The sequence below is a fragment of the Coffea arabica genome, chromosome 6e (genome assembly GCF_036785885.1).
Source record: "Coffea arabica cultivar ET-39 chromosome 6e, Coffea Arabica ET-39 HiFi, whole genome shotgun sequence".
NCBI lineage: Eukaryota > Viridiplantae > Streptophyta > Magnoliopsida > Gentianales > Rubiaceae > Coffea > Coffea arabica.
In genome coordinates, this window is record NC_092321.1 from 39,700,539 (window position 1) to 39,719,022 (window position 18,484).

The 18,484-nt window shown below is 39.1% G+C and overlaps 1 protein-coding gene across 2 annotated transcripts; it reads right to left on the reverse strand.

Annotated features, from left to right (window-relative positions):
- Window positions 1-413: 413 nt before the first annotated feature.
- LOC113740115 (uncharacterized) lies at window positions 414-9,758 on the reverse strand. 2 transcript variants are annotated; one of them, XM_027267656.2, is made up of 3 exons: window positions 9,300-9,758; window positions 5,858-9,018; window positions 414-2,217 (listed from the first exon to the last, which is right to left on the reverse strand). In XM_027267656.2, exons 2-3 carry the CDS (start codon window positions 8,969-8,971, stop codon window positions 706-708), a joined length of 4,626 nt encoding a protein of 1,541 aa, XP_027123457.1. In that variant the 5' UTR covers window positions 8,972-9,018; window positions 9,300-9,758; the 3' UTR covers window positions 414-705. The 2 variants fall into 2 exon arrangements, with proteins under 2 accessions (XP_027123457.1, XP_027123506.1); XM_027267705.2 differs by having other exon boundaries at window positions 9,295-9,724.
- Window positions 9,759-18,484: the final 8,726 nt, after the last annotated feature.

Sequence of the window (18,484 nt, forward strand, 5' to 3'; positions counted from 1 at the left end):
GATCGATGACATGTATTTCTTTATACTTTGAATAATAATATAACAATTCAAGTTGACAGGGAACGTGAAATCTCACATAATTGCGAAGGCAGCCCAAGTGGATCAATAAAGTTAATTCTTTATGCTTTTCCAAATCACATTTGTGTCTAAAATTTGTCACTGAAATTACTGTCTCGCATAATACTGAGGTAAGGTTAATGGAACAATGGGCAGAGGTACTCTAGTGCAATGTGAAGAAAGGTGCATGCTAACTGCCATTGACAATATCGTATCCCCAGACGTGTGATGCAATATTTCAGAAAGCATTCCATCAACATTTGGAAATGTTGCTGGACAAAGAATCTCTATTTTCCTTGCCGCTTAGCAGTTCAGATCAGGGAATCTACTCCGATGGAGAAAATAACACAGAGAAGTGAAAACAAAATGGGATTTGTTAAACAAGAAGAAGACATCTTAGATTTACACTCAGCAATACATGGTGAAAATGCCAAAACTGCTCGAAGAAGAAAATATCATACTTCAAGAATTCGAAACAAGCCTGATTCTTGAAAAATCAATCATCTCAATCAAGCACAATAAACCAAACCCAAGTCACAATTCCTCAGAAATTAAGAACAACCCACTATAATACCAGTCCCAAGAATAAACTCAAACCCAACTTCGAGAAGCACTCCCTTTCTCCTTCTCAGTTATTGAATCATGCTCTCATTCTTTATCAGAATCGCTTGAACTTGAATCAGAGCTAGAGCTAGATCTAGTGCTTGACTTGTGAGATTTTTCCCCTTGATTACTAGCAAGATCAGTACTCAAACTTTCAGGACTTTCAACATTATTTAGATCCAGCTTTTCATCAGCACCATTGCTTTCCTCTTGTACACCCAATTCATTTGTATTTGACTGCAGATATCTTGAGGTGCCTGCTTCATTCTGTTCAAATAATGCTGATGACTCCAGCACCTTATCTTGTTGATGTTCTGAGGCTTGTCTCAGATCCAAGCTTGGATCCTTTAGAGATCCAGTTCCTGAAATAGACAACTCTGAATCTTTTCGTTCCAAATATTTAATTTCTGCCTCATGCAAACCATCACTAATTGAATCAGGCAGCATCTCTCTCTCTACGCCAATTTTGTTGGATTGCCTAAGATCCAAATCAGCATCTTCTAATTGACTTGGTGGAAAATCCATCTTATGCTCAGAAGGGCTTGACCCTTCATGCAGTCCATGGTCCCAGGAGCCAAACGGAGTGGTATCTTCAAAGGTGAGCTCAGCACCTAGATGCATTCGTGCTTCAAGCACATGCATCCCGGAACTGCTTGCTTCATTGGCTTCACTTTGAGGGGGAATCTCAGTACTTCCAAGCATGACCACCTTTTCTGCTGACATCAATTCAGATATCTTCAAGCTGGACTCAACATCTTGTATTGATTGTGCTTCAATCACTGGCATATCAAGCATGACCTCTTCTGCATTTTGTTTCGTGCAGGGATTTGCAAGCCCAATTTGATTTTGTCTTGGCAACATCTCTTGTTCTGTTGATCTGGAATCTATGTGAATCTGAACTCCCTCAACTGAACTCCCACTAGATAAGTTAGCAAGCTCAGTTGTGTTTGTCACAGACGTTTGAGGTTCTGAGATACATTTAATCTCCTCTACATATTGAGCAACATCATCCTCCTCGGATGGCCATGCATTCATCACAGGTGGTATAGAGATACTTTCATGCATTTTAATAGAGTCACCATCAAGTGGGCTAGTGCTACGTATAGTATCATCCGAGATAGAAAAACCCTCTTCAACAGAACCCACATGCTTTTCAAATTCATTTGAGGTTGTGAGCAGTTCTTTTATGCTAAAATCACCAACTGCATCTAATTCTGATAATAATACTTCATCAATTTCCTTTATCTCATCTGCATCATTTTCAATATCTTCCACATTAACTTGAGAAATAGTTGCCTCTGCTGCAAAATTTATGTCCTCCAAAGCCTGAAGCCGGTCATCATTTCCAAAATTATGAACACTGTTGCTCTCAATATCCGAATAAGCTTCAGCTGCTCTGCTTTCATAAGTCTCGGACAGAATGGAAATGGATACAGGGCTAGTTGGAGAGTTGATCTTAGTTGAAGCTTCCTGCACAAGCTCATGGGGACTTGTGATGTTCGAGTTGTCTCGAGAGCTTAATTCTTCAATTATCTCCTCAGCGATAACTGCACTCTCCTGAGTTTTGTTAGAAAAATTAGAGAAGCTATGAGTTGCGCAAATCATGATGAAGTTAGAAGTATATTTCATATTCCACTCTCATATCTGCTAGAAGTACATTTTATGGAACTGATTTTACTAACACAAAGAAAAAGGACTGAGTATTGCACAAAACTGCATTCCAACACTCAAAAAGCATAAAAAATTGCCATTTGAGAACTAAGGCTTCTGTACAAAATAGAATTGCAACCATATTACCAGTCTAAGTTGAATTACTAGAAAACAAATATAACGACTCTTCCATATTTTCAGCACCTTTTCATCCTTTGGATTTATGGAGAACAAATTCGTGTTTTACATGATGTGACTGCACATTCACTTTATCAATAACTGAGCTGGATCTGGTGACCGAATAATTGAATTTGGAATAGACATCTTTTCCTCCAATAGGAAACAGGTGGCAGGCTCCAAGTTGAGAATATGGATTCATCTGAGTTTCCTCAATATCATTATCTACGACTTTATCATCATCAAGATCTAGAAGTTTGCTGTTGATTCTAGGTCTTGTAATGATCTATTAGCTTCTAGAAGGAGACTTTGATGGAAACTGTACCTAAGTCAGACCAAAGCATCTCAAAAAAAGCTCTTCATCTGTCCTTTTACACTAACCTCCCTATGCAAATCACCATGATCATGAGGACAACCCATTTCAAGTATTCCTGAAGCATTTGTTCCTATTCTGTGTTGAATTCCCCTTTGTACCATCTCAAGTATATCCTCTTTTCTTTTCTTCTTTTTTCCCCCTATTCGGAAATTAATAAAATGGTATTTATTCCTCCAGTTTGTCAGTCAAACCATGAAGGAGCCAATCCATAATTTCAGAAACCCAAAGAAATGTTCTTTATCAAAATAGTAAACTCAAAGGAGCTTATTGTAATTTACTCTTTTACAAGTTTTGCAAACATATGTAACTGTTTCTTTTCCACTTGATTTACAAAACTAGAATACAATTTCATCTCCCCATCCCCATGGAACAATAAAAATGATAGCAATCTCAAGAGTCATATATCAAATTGTTGCATATTCTTTAAACAATGAAAGACCACAATATCATTCAACCAGCTAGTCAAAGGTTTAAGTTACTTGAAATTTATGATAGCACAAAATCCCTCTTACAGGATTTGTTATCTACAACCAAAGTCCCTATTAGTGTTTGTTTACAGAAAAGCCAGTAAGATGAGTTTTTTCCATTCTGGCTATCTTTTTCTTTTTCCTTTCAGTTCTAATTACTTAAAATTTCAAATATACAGTTCCAATGCTTTTCCTAACATTGGTATAGCAACATCTCAGCATATTAAACATGGTAAACTAAATTTTTAATGGACTGGACTCTGAATGACATCTTCCCTGGATGACAATCAGGGAGTCCATACTTTTTTGTTATTTATTTATTTGTTCTCTTGAGATGCTGATAGCAATCGCTCATATGTTAAACTTTGATCTGACCTAAACTTTTTGGTTGCTATCTGATATGATAATATTTAAAAGAATAAAATTTACTTCAAAAGAATACTATGCAGATATAAGTTGCAGTAGAACTTGGGCAGTCCTAAATCATGTATAAGTGCTCATGTTCGCTGGCCAACTCTACTGCATACCTTGACACATAGCCTCTCTATAACTTATCAGCATGTTGGACAAATGAACTTCTTTTCCTCCATTAACAACCAAATGTTCCAATCAGTCGTGTATAGAATTCAGCATTTCCAAAAGGGAAAATGACCTGTTTCATCCCTTACATTTCACAAAAATATTCTTTTCGTCCCTCACTTTTAAAATGAAGCAATTTCATCCCTGACATTTAAAAATTAAAGCTATTACATCCTTGAACCCAATTTTCAATCTGAATCAAACCACCTATCAACCTGATTACAAATTTTGGAGGTATAATTGGTAGATCACTTGGTTAACTCAACTTGAATATAACTCAACTTGAATTCCTACATTGTCATTGTATACACTGATAGTTTTATGTACCTACCATATCGTTTCAATTTAAATTTAAACACATTTATGATACACATTTAGACTCGCAAGCGAATATACTAACGGTGCATGAAAAGATTTACCCAAAAGAAAAACCCGACTATTCCAAAACAAATAATGGCCTTTATGTTATAATATTTATTTTTTTGGTTTGATAAATGTCATGTGAATATGATGAAATTGACCGAGTGACCTATCAATTATATCTCCGAAATTTATTATTGGATTATTGGATGGTTTGATTCAGATTGAAAATTAGGTTCATGGATGTAATAGCTTTAATTTTTAAATGTCAGGGATGAAATTGCTTCATTTTAAAAGTGAGGGACGAAAAGAATATTTTTGTGAAATGTGAGGGATGAAACATGTCATTTTCCCTTTCCAAAACAAGGATTTACTGCAACTATTCTTAAAGCCAACCTGCACAACTTGGTGTAGCAGATATGGCTCCCAACCTTCATAATTTATGGCCTATTAAAGGGTAATGTGCATAAATAAAATGAGATAGGTTAAAGACGACGAAGGAAGCTCATAAGTCATAATGTGGCAAACTAGAAAAGAATGAAGGTCTGAGAACCCACAAGGATATTGACAGTTGAAAGTTAATTAATGTCAGACACATGAAACTCCATTGATGGGTCAGTCAGTAAGGCAAGCAGGCATGTTGTGCATGTCTGCTTAAACGACTTGGAAGAAAAAATGTATAATCAACACGTCATATTTGCTCATAGGACTAGCAAATTAGAGCTACATCTTTACAGCTAGACTATGTAACAATAGAATGCTAAAATCAAGGAAAATGATTTATTTAATGCAGAATTGAACAACTAATGATAATGATAGTAAAAATAATTACCCAAAACAATGACTGAAAAATATTGTTACTTGGGTCAACAACTGTACTACAAAATATAAATCCTTTTTTAGAGAAATGTAGCAACTCTAAAAAGTGACAATTCTTCACAGATAAAGGAAGCATCTATACTATGGACCACAGTACATATGATATAACAAAATCGAGCAACTACACAAATAAAAGGTGTCAGCGTGTTTAGAGATTCAATACTGACTTCTATTACAACCCTCTTAGAAGTTGCCCAAGGCTTGTATGGGCATCTGCTCATTACCTCCTCTATTTCACAGGACAGTGAATCTTATGAATATCTGTCCACATGCCAACAAAACAACTGGTATATTTTCTTTTTCTTTTTGAGTCAAAGGAGATAGTTGTGAAGGGGAAAGGAGCACAGCAAAGACAGTCATCTCAGCGCCCAAATGAATAGAGCTCACAAATTTGATTATCTAAGCATTTTTTTTTAATGCCTCAAAATACCAGCGAGCGGTTACTATTAAGACATATATTGTAATCTAACTTGATTTCAGTGGAAAAAGAGATTCCATCTGAAACTGATGAGAACTCATACTGCTGATCTGAACTTCTGGCAACATATGCCTAATTAATTATTTTATATGCAGCGATAATGTGAATGTTGGGCAATTTAACCATAATGTCCGAATATCCATCAATGAAAAAAGCACTGAAAATAGAGAATAGATTTAAAACCACCAACACAAGGGAAGCAAATACAGAAAGGGGGAGAGGGAGACTAACCTGCCCTTCATGATTAGCCCTGGAATAGGTTTCATCACTAGATTTGTCTAAGAAAACCAACTCTTCACTATATTCAGTTGTAGGCTTCTCTTCTGCAGTAAATTGATCATGTGCAAATATTTGTTTCTCCTTTCCTTCAACATGAACATCATCACCAACTGAATGCTCTGGATGGTATTCTGTAGATTGACCGACAGTGTATGGCATGTTGGCATGCAGAACTGGCTTAACAGCCAGTGAAGGTGTTTCATCTGACTCAACAAACTTTTGATCTTCAGAAGAAGTGGCCATAGACTCCAAAGTTGAATGAACAACATTCTGGACCAAAAGATGAACATCTGCATCAACCAAAGCGAAGCTGTTATCAGCTTGATGCTCACTTCCACGTTGATGTGTAAGATCTCCCTTGACAGCAGTGTCCTGAAATGATTTTGAGTCCCTAGAAGCAAGCTTCACATGTGGTTCAGGTGCTTCAGGAGCACTTGTGCTGTTAGAGACTTCATCAGCTCCTGACAAATCAACTCCGATCATGTGGTTGCCACTTGTATCAGTTGCCATCCAAGTTTCACGTTGATTTTCATCTACTGGAAAAGCAACCGATGCAGACATATCATTATCATCAGAGGCATTCTTGTCCCTCTCCTCCTTACCAGATTCAGATTCTCGTTCAGTAAAAGAAAGAGGTCTCTTAATTGACAGAGTTGGCATTTCCGTTTCCACATGAAAGTCAGATGACATAGAAGATGAAGAACAGTTCTTCCTAACTGCAGGTGGACTTGAATCATAAACTGGCTCCTTCTGTGGAGTATCACGGGCCATATTCAAATCTGACCCTTCTTCTGAAGGCCTTGCAGAAACACCAGCCTCTTCACCAACATCAATGCATCCTTCCACAAGATTAGAAAATCCTCCTACTTCCCTCTCTGAAGAGATCCTTTCACTCACATCTGACAATGAAGATGAGCTTGAAGTACTTTGATATACTTGTTTCACAGCTTCTGCATTTGAACAAGTTTCAGTTTGATCCAATTCCATGCTACTGGAAAAGCTTCCTTCCTCAATTGATAGTGATTCAATTTTGTGATGACTATCAACATGCAGCAAACCAACTTTGACCCCATTCGCTTCCACATCTCTGTGCTCAATTTCGTCCAATTCCAAGGTGTCTGTTTCTTCAGAAGATTGGCTTCCATGTCCAACATGCTCCGAGACATGCTCTATCTTGGAGATATGCTCTTGTTCATGAGAAATATCCTCTTCAGTGGGGCTCTTATATTCTTTCATTGAGATGAGATCTGATTCTTGGGATATATCTTCTTCAGAGAGGTTCTTGTCATCCAGATCTCCAGCTGGGTCCATCAGCACCACCTCAGGAACTGAACTCAGTGCCTCTGCCTGATGAGAAATATTTTCTTCAACCAGGGACTTCTCATCTATGTCCCCAGCTGAAGCCACAGAATCTGTTTCAGGAACAGAACTTGCCTTGGAGTCACTAAGTTCACTGGATTGTCTTTGAAAAGATGAATAGCCTGCTCCATCTGAATCCATCCTTTCCGCGACAAAGTATGGTCTTAACCTGCTGTCTTGTCTCTCTTGCCTGCTTGGGCCAAAGATTGAAGGCCCTACATTAAAACTCTCATGCCTCCGGAAGAGGGGCTCTTTTGGTTGAAATGAGGTGAACTCTTGTTGGAAACTGTCTCCCATAAGATCAGGTTTCTCTTCACTTGAGTCATAAGGCAGATCAAAAGGGTTTCTCCTTGGCAGTAAAATAGATGGGGCAGATCCTGGTATTGGAGGAAGTCCCATATCATCATAGGAATCATAAGCAAGGTCAAAAGGATTGTTTCTTGCAGTTGAAATGGGTGCGACATTGAAAGGAAGATCGGCACTGTCCAAGTCTATCAAGTTCCTTTCGGCCATCATGCTCATGGTCTTCCGTGCTCTTCTTCTTGCTATAAGACTCTCCAAACGCTGGTTCCTTTCAAGCTCAGATGTCCCCAAGTCCATGAGATTCTTTTGATCCTCTTCTGTCCATGTAATAGCAGATTTTGTTTGGCCCTCTCTGTTTCCTTGTACTTCATCCTCATCATCGCCATCATCATTTTCCTCATCAGCAGCTTCCGCATCTTCCTGCTTTTCATCATTATCATCATCTGATTCACTACTGCTGTCACTGGATCTAAGAGAACGTTCTGAAGCAGCATCTGAGACATCATGTGACAATGAAACAGGTTGAGGAGCATCCTCATCTAAAAGGGGGTGGAGCTCATCAAGCATTGGAATTATGTCAGCCATGGAAGCATCAGGAGAGGAACTTTCAGCTCTATCAGACCCAGAATCCAAAGCCTCATCATCTTCTACCTCCTCCTCCTCCTCTTCTTCTTCTCGTTCCTCCCCTTCCTCGACATGTTTCCAAGGTGAGCCAGGAGGAGAATCTAGAGAATCTACATTCACCCTTTCAGAATCAAAGGATTCAGCTGGTGATTTATCATTTTCCAATTCAAGATCCTCATCATCTGTCTTAGCATTGCCATCAACTGGTCTGTCATCATTTATTTCATTTTTCTCCTCAAATCCCTCATCACGTAATTTTCTCCCTTCTTCCGCAACTAGCCTATTCTCAAATTCAATATCCTGACACCTTGCCTTGATGAGTGGAGCTCCATAGTCCACTCCATCACCTCGATGAAGCTCACTAGCCCTGTTTGCAATTGAACTTGCAACACCATTTAGCTGCTCTACCACATCCCCTCTCCTATCTGTGAACTTCTCAACATTGTAGCTCTCATTCTTCTCAACAACAACATCATCCCCAAATACCCCAGTTCTCAAAGATGCAATCTCATGGTTCGTTTTCTCATCTCTTTCGATTTCAGGTATATTCGGCTGCCCAAAACTTAAAAGGGTGCCCAGCAAAACAGCAGTGCAAACAAGAACAGGAGAAGCAGACACCAGTAAAGAAAACACAAAAGGAGATGATCTGTACAGAAATAATAAAAAACACAGCATACCCACAAGGAACGGATGACTGCAAAATGATCTATAACATCTTTTGGTCGTAAAGATCACAATTTTCCTCATTTTAACCACCATCTCCAACATTTCAACAGCCATTTTTCTTTTTTCTCGAAACGCTCCCTTCTTCTTTTATCTTTGATAATCTGCACACAAATACATTTTTACAAACAATCCCCAGTTCCGTAAGATCAAGTCAATTCATATCTCAAACAGAAAACTAAATTATGAAGTACATAAACCAAAAACCAACCTAAAGAATCAGAGAATTAAGTGAGGAAGAACAAAATTGTAGAATCAGATAATATTGCAATCAGTACCCAAAACCCAAACTATGGAAGATAAGATTTGTTTTTCTTTTACAGTGGCAGAAAAAAAAATGAATGAAAAAATTTAATAAAAAAAGAATTGGAAACAATTACTTTACCAGCTTGAAACAGGAGATCAATCCCAGAAAATACAAGAAGAAAATGAAGTGGAAAGTAATGATCTTCTGTGACAACACTCGTATAATGCTGAGCTTTGTGAATGTATGCGAATAATTGTATAAAGTGATCGAAGAAGAGAAAAGGCAATGTGGAAAAGGAAAAGTCCGTTCTTTTCTTTTTGGTTCGGTCAACCTTCCTGTTCTGTTTTTCCAAGGTGAATTAATTTTTTATCTTTTTTGAGATTTTGTTTCGGATCTTGGTTTATATTTGATCGGACAAATAATCGAATCCATTAGATCAAGCCCTTTACAAGTTATGATCTGCAGGAAAGGATTAGATGGATATGATTCCATTAGAAGTGCTTGTGGCTAGCGGTAGCAATAGGGCGGGAGTGGGGCGGGGGACACCTCCCCCAACCCCTGTCTCGTTGCATTTTAATTCCTCCCGCCCCCACCCCGTCCCCCGCCTCCTCCGCGGGGACACCCATGGCCGTGAAGTTAAAAAAAATTTATTATATAATTTTATTATAATTAAATTTGAGTAAATAATCAAGTACTAAAATATCAACACATCACCAAATTATTATTCATTGTAACTTCACAATTGAAACTTATAAAAATAATTAAACAAAGGTTATTTGAATATAATCTAATTTGTTAAAACAAATATAACTAAAATAATCAAGTTTTCACTTTTGATACAAATACAATCACTAAATTATTATTGTGTTTTTTTTTATAAAAAAATGTTATTGTATTAAGTGTAGTTAGGAATTTAACATAAATGTATTAATAAATTTAGTATAAATAATTAATAATTTTTATTAATAGACATGTATAATTAGTAGTATAATTGATAATATCATTATATATATATATAATTATATACATATATATTTTCAAACGGGGGGAAAAATTCCCCCCACCCCGCCCCACCCGCCACCCCAACCCCCGTCCCAATGACTCCCCGCAAGGGTGCCCGCCCCCATTGCTATCCCTACTTGTGTCTAAATAAGATAATACCCCAAGAAATCTCCTACTAATATATATGTGATATATTTGTATATACCAGATGTTATTTGTTGTCAATATGGCCTTGGGGTTGGACGTGGGTGATCATTACTTTCTCGCGTTTAGGATTTTTATTCTCATCTTTTACTTTAATTTGTCCAATTGTTTAAGTTGGTTGGGATGGCATGGCAGCAACAATGGATCAGACCGGGACATTCACTTTACGGTTAAAATTGACTCAGATTGGCTGCCGAGTGCCGACCAATTTGGCCCGTCTTTTTATTTTTTCTGAACCTTTTTTTTGGGACGGGAAGGGGGGGTGGGGGAGGAGGTTAAAAACGAGGTTGGACTTCAACTAACCACTAACTAGTACTAGAGGTGAAGTCCCCGCTAGTCTCCGGAATGGGGTGTTTGTGTGTTTCAGTTTTGATTAATAATATTAGGAGGCATAAAACGCGCGTTGTGCATTGGAATAAACATAAAACATGCCCCCTTAAGCATATGGATTCATGGAACAAAAATGTTTGTTGGTTAATAATTTGTGTACACGGCTAAGCATAAATATACATGAATAAGTAGAAGGCAAAATCGTTTCACGAAAATAGTATGAATATTTTTTTAGATTTATAGAGAGGTATTGCTGGAATTTAAAGTTAATACTTTTTTAGCTAGAAATTGGTGAATTCTTCTCCTATCTTACTCTATTGCTTGTTTGGCATGAGAATAAAGTTCAGCATTTTTCATGAAGGGTAGAAGTATAGGATGTAATGATTCGAATATATCGTACTTCGTAGGAGAGAAAAAGTACTGCTGAGATATAGAGCCACTTTAGCTGGAACTTGGAAAATTCTTTTTTTATCTCACTCCATTTCTTGTTTAACATGAGAATCAAGTTTACTATTTTTCATGAATTGTAGAATAGAGTGTGACCACATGTATATATTATGCTTCACAGGACAAAAAAGGGAAATACTAAGCTAAATATAAAGACATCTTCATTGTATGCAACAACATTGATCCAATTGTGATATAGTAGCTTGAAAAAAAAACAAGTGATTGGATTCTTAGATTTAGTTGACTATGAGTTAACCGAGCTAAACAGTGAAATTAAAATGCCATGGGTACAGTCTTTGAATTCCTCTTAAGATGAATCGGATAACAATAAAAGAGTTCTAACCTTATGGAATATAAAGGAATATTTCACTGGCACAAAGAGTGTGGTCAACAACCAAGCTGTATCAATTCTAGTGGAAAGTCCTTTGGCTCATACCAATGGTATAGGTTATATACCCACTTGTACAAATTATTGTCAGTGTCTTCTCATTAAGTTTAGACAAGCTAGCTTGCTCGTGCATGCAGTCTACAGATATTAAAAAAAGGCATAAACATGAGTGATTATCAGTATAGTAAGTTAGTAACCAAGGAATGTATGTTTTGTGAGGACCCGAAAATTTGTTTTTATATTTTGTATTTTAATCTACTTGTCTTGAATTTTTGGTTGATTTAATGGTTAAGTCATGACTTTTATTACTATTGCCCCATTCAATTTGTTGCATATTGAGTTTCATAGTGCATTATGCTAATGTGACCAACTAGTGAGGTGTGTGCAATAAATTTGGTGTTAAGAGGGAGTTTTGTACAAAAAAGGTTTATGTGACAAAAGGTGTTAAGAAATGATTGGAGGAAAGCTAGATATTTTAGTGTATGAGAGGCAAATGGATAGGTATTTCTTCTTGGCTTGCCAAGTGTCAATCATCTAGAAACCTTTAACCAAGACCAAGCCTTCTTCTTATCTTCACCAAGCTTTCATTCCATCCCCATTTCTTCTTCTTTTCTTCTACCTTGGCCGAATTTATAGAGAGAGAAAGGGAGAGAAAAAACTCCTTTCCTAACCTTAATTTCTTGTCTATTTAGTGAGAAAACATGAGAGAAACCTTAATCTACTCCATTAAACCTTGAATCAAGCTTGGAAGGAAGCTCTTGAAGAAGTATTTGGAGGAGAAAAGCCTTGCAAACTTCTTGATTTGCTTGTCATCCTAGGTTTTGGAGGTAAAGAGGTAAACTTAGCTAGAAACCCTAGTTTTCTTCCCTTATCTTTCAGTTTAGTTGAGGTATGATGTTATAGAAGCTAAAGGAAGGATCTTTATGAAAGATTTCATGTTTTTGTCAAATTATGTTGCAATTTCTACTTTTGGTGTGTAATCTATTTAGCTTAGTTTAGAGATTTATATATGTGCAATTTTGATGAAAAGGAAGGATTTTAGGGAGGATTCATGTTTTTCAAGTTATGCTCTAAATTTTCAGCTTTGGTGCATAAGATATATAGTTTAGTTTAGAGTTTCTATAAGTGAACCTTTGATGGATTTCTTGTGATACGAGCAGTGGGACCATCACTAGCTCGTGCCAAGATGCTTGAGAGTTTTTTCAATCAAATCCATGATGTTCAAGGCTCTTGATACGATTCTCGATCAACTCGTTTCGAGACACGTAGCACGCTTGCCCAAGGATCTAGCGAGGTTGTCCAACGCTTGGATTGCGGGACCTAAAACCAAAACGAACGACACGAATTGGTTGAAGGGTAGTAGAACGACAACTCCAACAGAGGTGATTACTCTAATGGATAGGTCGGTAGAACAATCAAGGACTTTCGCAAGATTGCTCAAGAACCCTTGCCAAAAGCAAGTAAAGGATCGAATGCTCTCAATAATTGAAGAGAAACAAATCAGAATTTTATTATGAAAATTGTGTACTCGTTAACCGTACAAAGTGAGCCTTTATATAGGCTAAGGGGCTAATGAAACCCTAAGAAACTAGATAAGGAAGGTCGGCCACTCCTTGGACAAGGTGGGCCGGCCCATTACTCAAATAAACTAATCTAATCCAACTCTAAACAATTGAACCTAATACTAAGGCCTAGGGCCTAGTTGACCAACCCTTCATGAGCTCTCTTCGTGGGCTTGGATCATCATGTAGACAACTTGATTATCACCTTCCAAACCTTCAATATCCCGATGGACTCCTTGTTGGTCTTGAACATTTCGCACAAGAGTTTGAAGGGACTCCTTGAAGCGCTTGGCCCGTGCACGTGTGACTGGATCCAATGGAACTCGAACTGGATCATTACTTGGGTTAAGGTCCGTGCACACATCAGTCCCCTCCACTTGAGAAGGATTTGTCCTCAAATCTGGATCCTCCTCGCCAAGGAATGGGCTCAAGTCGGTGACATTAAAAGTCGCGCTAACAGTGTACTCCTTAGGTAGTTCCAATTTGTAGGCATTGTCATTGACGCGTTGGAGCACTCGAAATGGTCCATCACCCCTTGGGGATAGCTTCCCTTGGCGTTGCTTGGGAAATCTTTCTTTTCACAAGTGTAGCCATACCCAATCGCCAGGTTCAAAGGTCATCTTGCGATGGTACTTGTTAGCTTGCTGGATGTATTGCTACGTACGCTTCTCAATATTTGCACGAGCAGCTTCATGTAACCTGCGCACATAATCAGCTTTCTTTTTCCCATTTAAGCTTGTGTGCTCAGAGGAAGGTAAGGGTGCTCAATCAAGGGGAGTCAGGGGGTTAAAATCATATACAATCTCAAATGGTGAGTAGTGTGTTGCACTATGAACAGTTCTATTGTAAGCAAATTTCACATGTGGCAAACACTCTTCCCAAGATTTAAGATTCTTTTTAATCAAAACCCTGAGTAATGTTCCAAGTGTGCGATTGACAACCTCAGTTTGGCCATCGCTTTGGGGATGACTTGTGGTTGAAAACAATAATCTAGTGCCAAGCTTAGACCACAAAGTCTTCCAAAAATAACTCAAGAACTTCACATCTCTATCACTAACAATGGTTTGAGGCATACCATGCAAGCGAACAATTTCTTTGAAGAACAAGTTAGCAATATGAGATGCATCATCAGTTTTGTGACAAGGGATGAAATGAGCTATCTTCGAGAATCTGTCAACTATCACATAGATGGAGTCATTACCCCTTGGTGACCTAGGTAGGCCCAAGACAAAGTCCATAGACAAGTCTACCCAAGGATGATATGGAATGGGCAATGGGGTATACAAGCCATATGGATTTGTTTTAGACTTGGCCTTGTGACAAGTGACACATCTACCAACCATGCATTCAACATCCCTACTCATATGGGGCCAATAGAAGTGTTCTTGCAACATTGCTAAAGTCTTAACAACACCAAAATGTCCCATGAGACCACCACTATGTGCCTCTCTAACCAAAAGATCACGAATGGAAGAATTAGGGACACACAACTTATCTACATGGAATAGGAATCCATCATGCAAAAAGTATTTTCCATGCGGGTTCTTAATACAAGCAGCATATATGTCACCAAAATCATGATCATGTGCATAGAGTTCCTTAATCATTTCAAACCCTAGTAACTTAGCATCAAGAAAAACAAGCAAGGAATGTCTACGTGATAAGGCATCAGCTACCACATTCGATTTGCCAGTTTTGTACTTAATGACATAAGAAAAAGTGTCAATGAAACTTACCCACTTGGCATGTCTTTTACTCAATTTTGATTGCCCTTTGAGAAACTTCAATGACTCGTGATCAGTGTGTATCACGAACTCCCTAGGGCGGAGGTAGTGTTGCCAGGTCTCCAAAACCCTCACCAGTGCGTACAACTCTTTGTCATACGTAGGGTAGTTTAAGGCAGCACCTCCCAGTTTCTCGCTAAAGAAGGCACAAGGTCTCTTGTCTTGCATGAAGACGGCGCCAATACCTACACCAGAAGTATCACATTCAATTTCAAAGGTCTTGTTAAAATTTGGTAATGCTAGAACAGGTGCATGGGTGAGTTTGTCCTTGAGGGTAAGGAATGCTTGTTCTTGGGCTTCTCCTCAATGGAATTTATCGTTCTTCTTTGTCATGGCGGTCAATGGAGCAGCAATGGTGCTGAAGTTTTTGACAAATCGCCGGTAGAAGCCCGCCAATCCATGGAAGCTGCGCACCTCAGGGACGGATGTTGGAGTTGGCCATTGCTTGATGGCCTCAATCTTGGACTCGTCTACTTTGATCCCCTGTGAACTCACAACATAGCCTAAAAACACAAGCTCATTAGTACAAAAGGTGCACTTCTTAAGGTTGGCGTATAGACGCGCCTCTCGAAGTGTATTAAGAACTAATCTCAAATGCTCCATGTGCTCATGCTCATTTCGACTATATATCAAGATGTCATCAAAATAGACAATCACAAACTTCCCAATGAAGTGTCTCAAAACATGGTTCATTAATCTCATAAATGTACTAGGGGCGTTAGTCAATCCAAAGGGCATGACTAGCCACTCATAAAAACCATGTTTAGTTTTGAAAGCCATTTTCCATTCATGCCTTCTTTCATCCTAATTTGATGATAGCCACTCCTTAAATCAATTTTAGTGAAAATTACAGCACTATCAAGTTCGTCAAGCATATCATCTAGCCTAGGAATGGGATGACGATATTTAACAGTAATAGCATTAACGGCTCTACAGTCAATGCACATGCGCCAAGTACCATCCTTTTTAGGAACAAGTATCACAGGCACAACACAAGGATTTAGACTTTCCTTTACCCAACCCTTACTTAATAGGCCATCAACTTGCCTTTGAAGCTCCTTTGTCTCCTCAGGACCCATGCGGTAAGCCGGTTTGTTGGGTAGTGGTGCTCCAGGAATCAGGTCGATTTGGTGCTCAATCCCTCGAATGGGTAGTAAGCCATCAGGGACCTCATCAGGGAACACGTCCTCGAATTCCTGCAAAAGAGCAACTATACTCGAAGGCAATGTCTTATCGAGCTCACCAACATCTAAAAGCACATGTTTACAAATCATGAGGAGTACAGGCTGATCAGAATTCACAATCTTTCTAACATCCTTAGCCTTAATGATCATGTTTTGCTTCCTAGTAGTGGGTTTAATGAGTGAATAGTCATATGTAACACTAGGTGTGCTCACTTGACCCTTGGTCGATTGCTTACTTGTAGAAGTGGAGCATTTGCCAGGGTCGACCGCCTTTTGTTTCCTCTTTTGGTGGTCCAATTCATACTCCCTTTGCAATTTAAGTTGGTTCTCATACACTTGTGCATGTGTGAGTGGTGTCAGGACCATGCTTTTACCATTGTGCAATAGAGTGTACTTGTTTGCCCTACCATCAAATGTGACATGTTTATCAAATTGCCAAGATCTTCCTAGAATGACATGTGTTGCATGCATAGGGATAACATCACACACAACTTCATCAATATAGTTGCCAATTGAAAAAGGAACACGTACCTGTTTATAGACACGTACCTCACCTTCTTCACTTAGCCATTGGAGACGATATGGATGTGGATGTCTAGTGGTCAAAAGGTCCAAGCTCTCAACCATTAGTAAGCTTGCCACATTGGTGCAACTCCCACCATCAATGATGAGACTGCACACTTTATCACTTACTTTACAACGAGTGTAAAATAAGTTTTCCTTTTGCAATTGCTCGTCCTCCTTGACTCGGACGGTTAGCACCCGTCGTGCCACCAAACACCCTATTCCCCTTGAATAGGAGAACATTCTTCCTCAGCCGAGTCATCCTCCAAGCAATCGCCCTTGATTAATCCAAGCATATTCTCACAATCGTCGTCATCGGACATGATCTCTCCATTGTGAGTGACTAACATGATCCTTTGGTTTGGACATTGGGACTGGATATGTCCAAACCCTTGGCACTTGAAGCACTTGACATCTCTATTCCTAGTCTTAGGAGTCTCATAAGATGCCTTAGAAGTGGACCTGGATGCATCAACAATTTTGTTAAGGGTAAAATTGGAATTCCGGTTAGGAGCATTACCTTGAGCTCGGCTAGATGAAGTTGGTGTAGCCAAATTTCCAGCTTCGTGGGTCGCTCTCCGTGGTTGGTTGCCCCTCCATGAAGTTGAGTTGGAAGTTTGGAAGGTACAGGCTCCTCACCTCAATTTCTTTCCCCTCTCGGCCTTGATAGTGAGTTGAAGAAGATCATGCATGTCCAAATAATGTTGGAGCTCCAAGGCTTCTTGAAGGTCAGGGTTGAGACCTCTAAGAAACCTCACCATGGTCGCTTCACTATCTTCTTGAAGGTTCACCCTCATCATGGCCATCTCGATCTCTTTGTAGTAGTCCTCCACACTCATGTTACCTTGAGTGAGGGTTTGAAGTTTGGAGTGGAGATCACGATTGTAGTAGCTAGGAACAAATCTCTTGCGCATCAATGCCTTGAGTTCTCGCCAAGTTCGGACTTGTGGTTCTCCCATTCTCCTTCTATGGGTCCTCACTTAGTCCCACCAAACTAGGGCGTAATCGGTGAATTCAACGGTGGCAACTTTCACCTTTTGTTCCTCGCTATAGTCATAACAGTCGAAGACCATTTCGATGCGGCCTTCCCATTCCAAGTAAGCCTCAGGATCACTTTTGCCTTTGAACGCAGGCACTTGAATTTTGAGTCCCTTGAGTTCGTTCTTAGGCGTGTCCTTTCTAGGCCTCTCGGCTCTCTCGTCATCTTCACTACCCGAGTATTCATCACTATTTGCCTCCTTGGTGCCATGGTTACTCCGGTTGTACGACCGAGAACGAGAGCCTCGTGTAAGACGCTTGGATAGCTCCTCAAAGCGAGTGTGCAACTCTCCCATTTGTTGCTCACTAATTCACCTGAGCTCGTTCCTCATGGTGGTGAACATCAACGAGTAGTCTGTGGTCGGTTGATTTTGCTCTGTCCCTCTTTATGCCTTGCAAAAGGTTAGTAACAAGGAAAACAACACAAGTATATCCTCACTTCACTCCCTTAGTGTATCACTCACTCTCGTGTGTATCACTCAAAAGCACTCTAATGGACTTACCAAATACCTTTACTTGTTGGGTCAGGTAGTTGAGAAAGGCCGCTCAAGCCCAATAATTGTCACCAACTTTTTCCACAAGAGTAACCAAAAAGGTAAGACACAAATGTGGATGCAAAATGAAGTGGGAATGGACGAATTTGGAAGGCCAATAGTGGCGGACAGAAATGGAAGTGCGCTAATGGAAACACGCAAGAAAGAAACCCTAGCTTCCTAAAATATAGGAGTGGGTTCTTAGAATGTAGGAGAGTATTCCTAAAATGTAAGAGAGAATGTAGGAGAGTGTTCCTAAAATGTAGGAGAGTATCCAGGTGAGACAA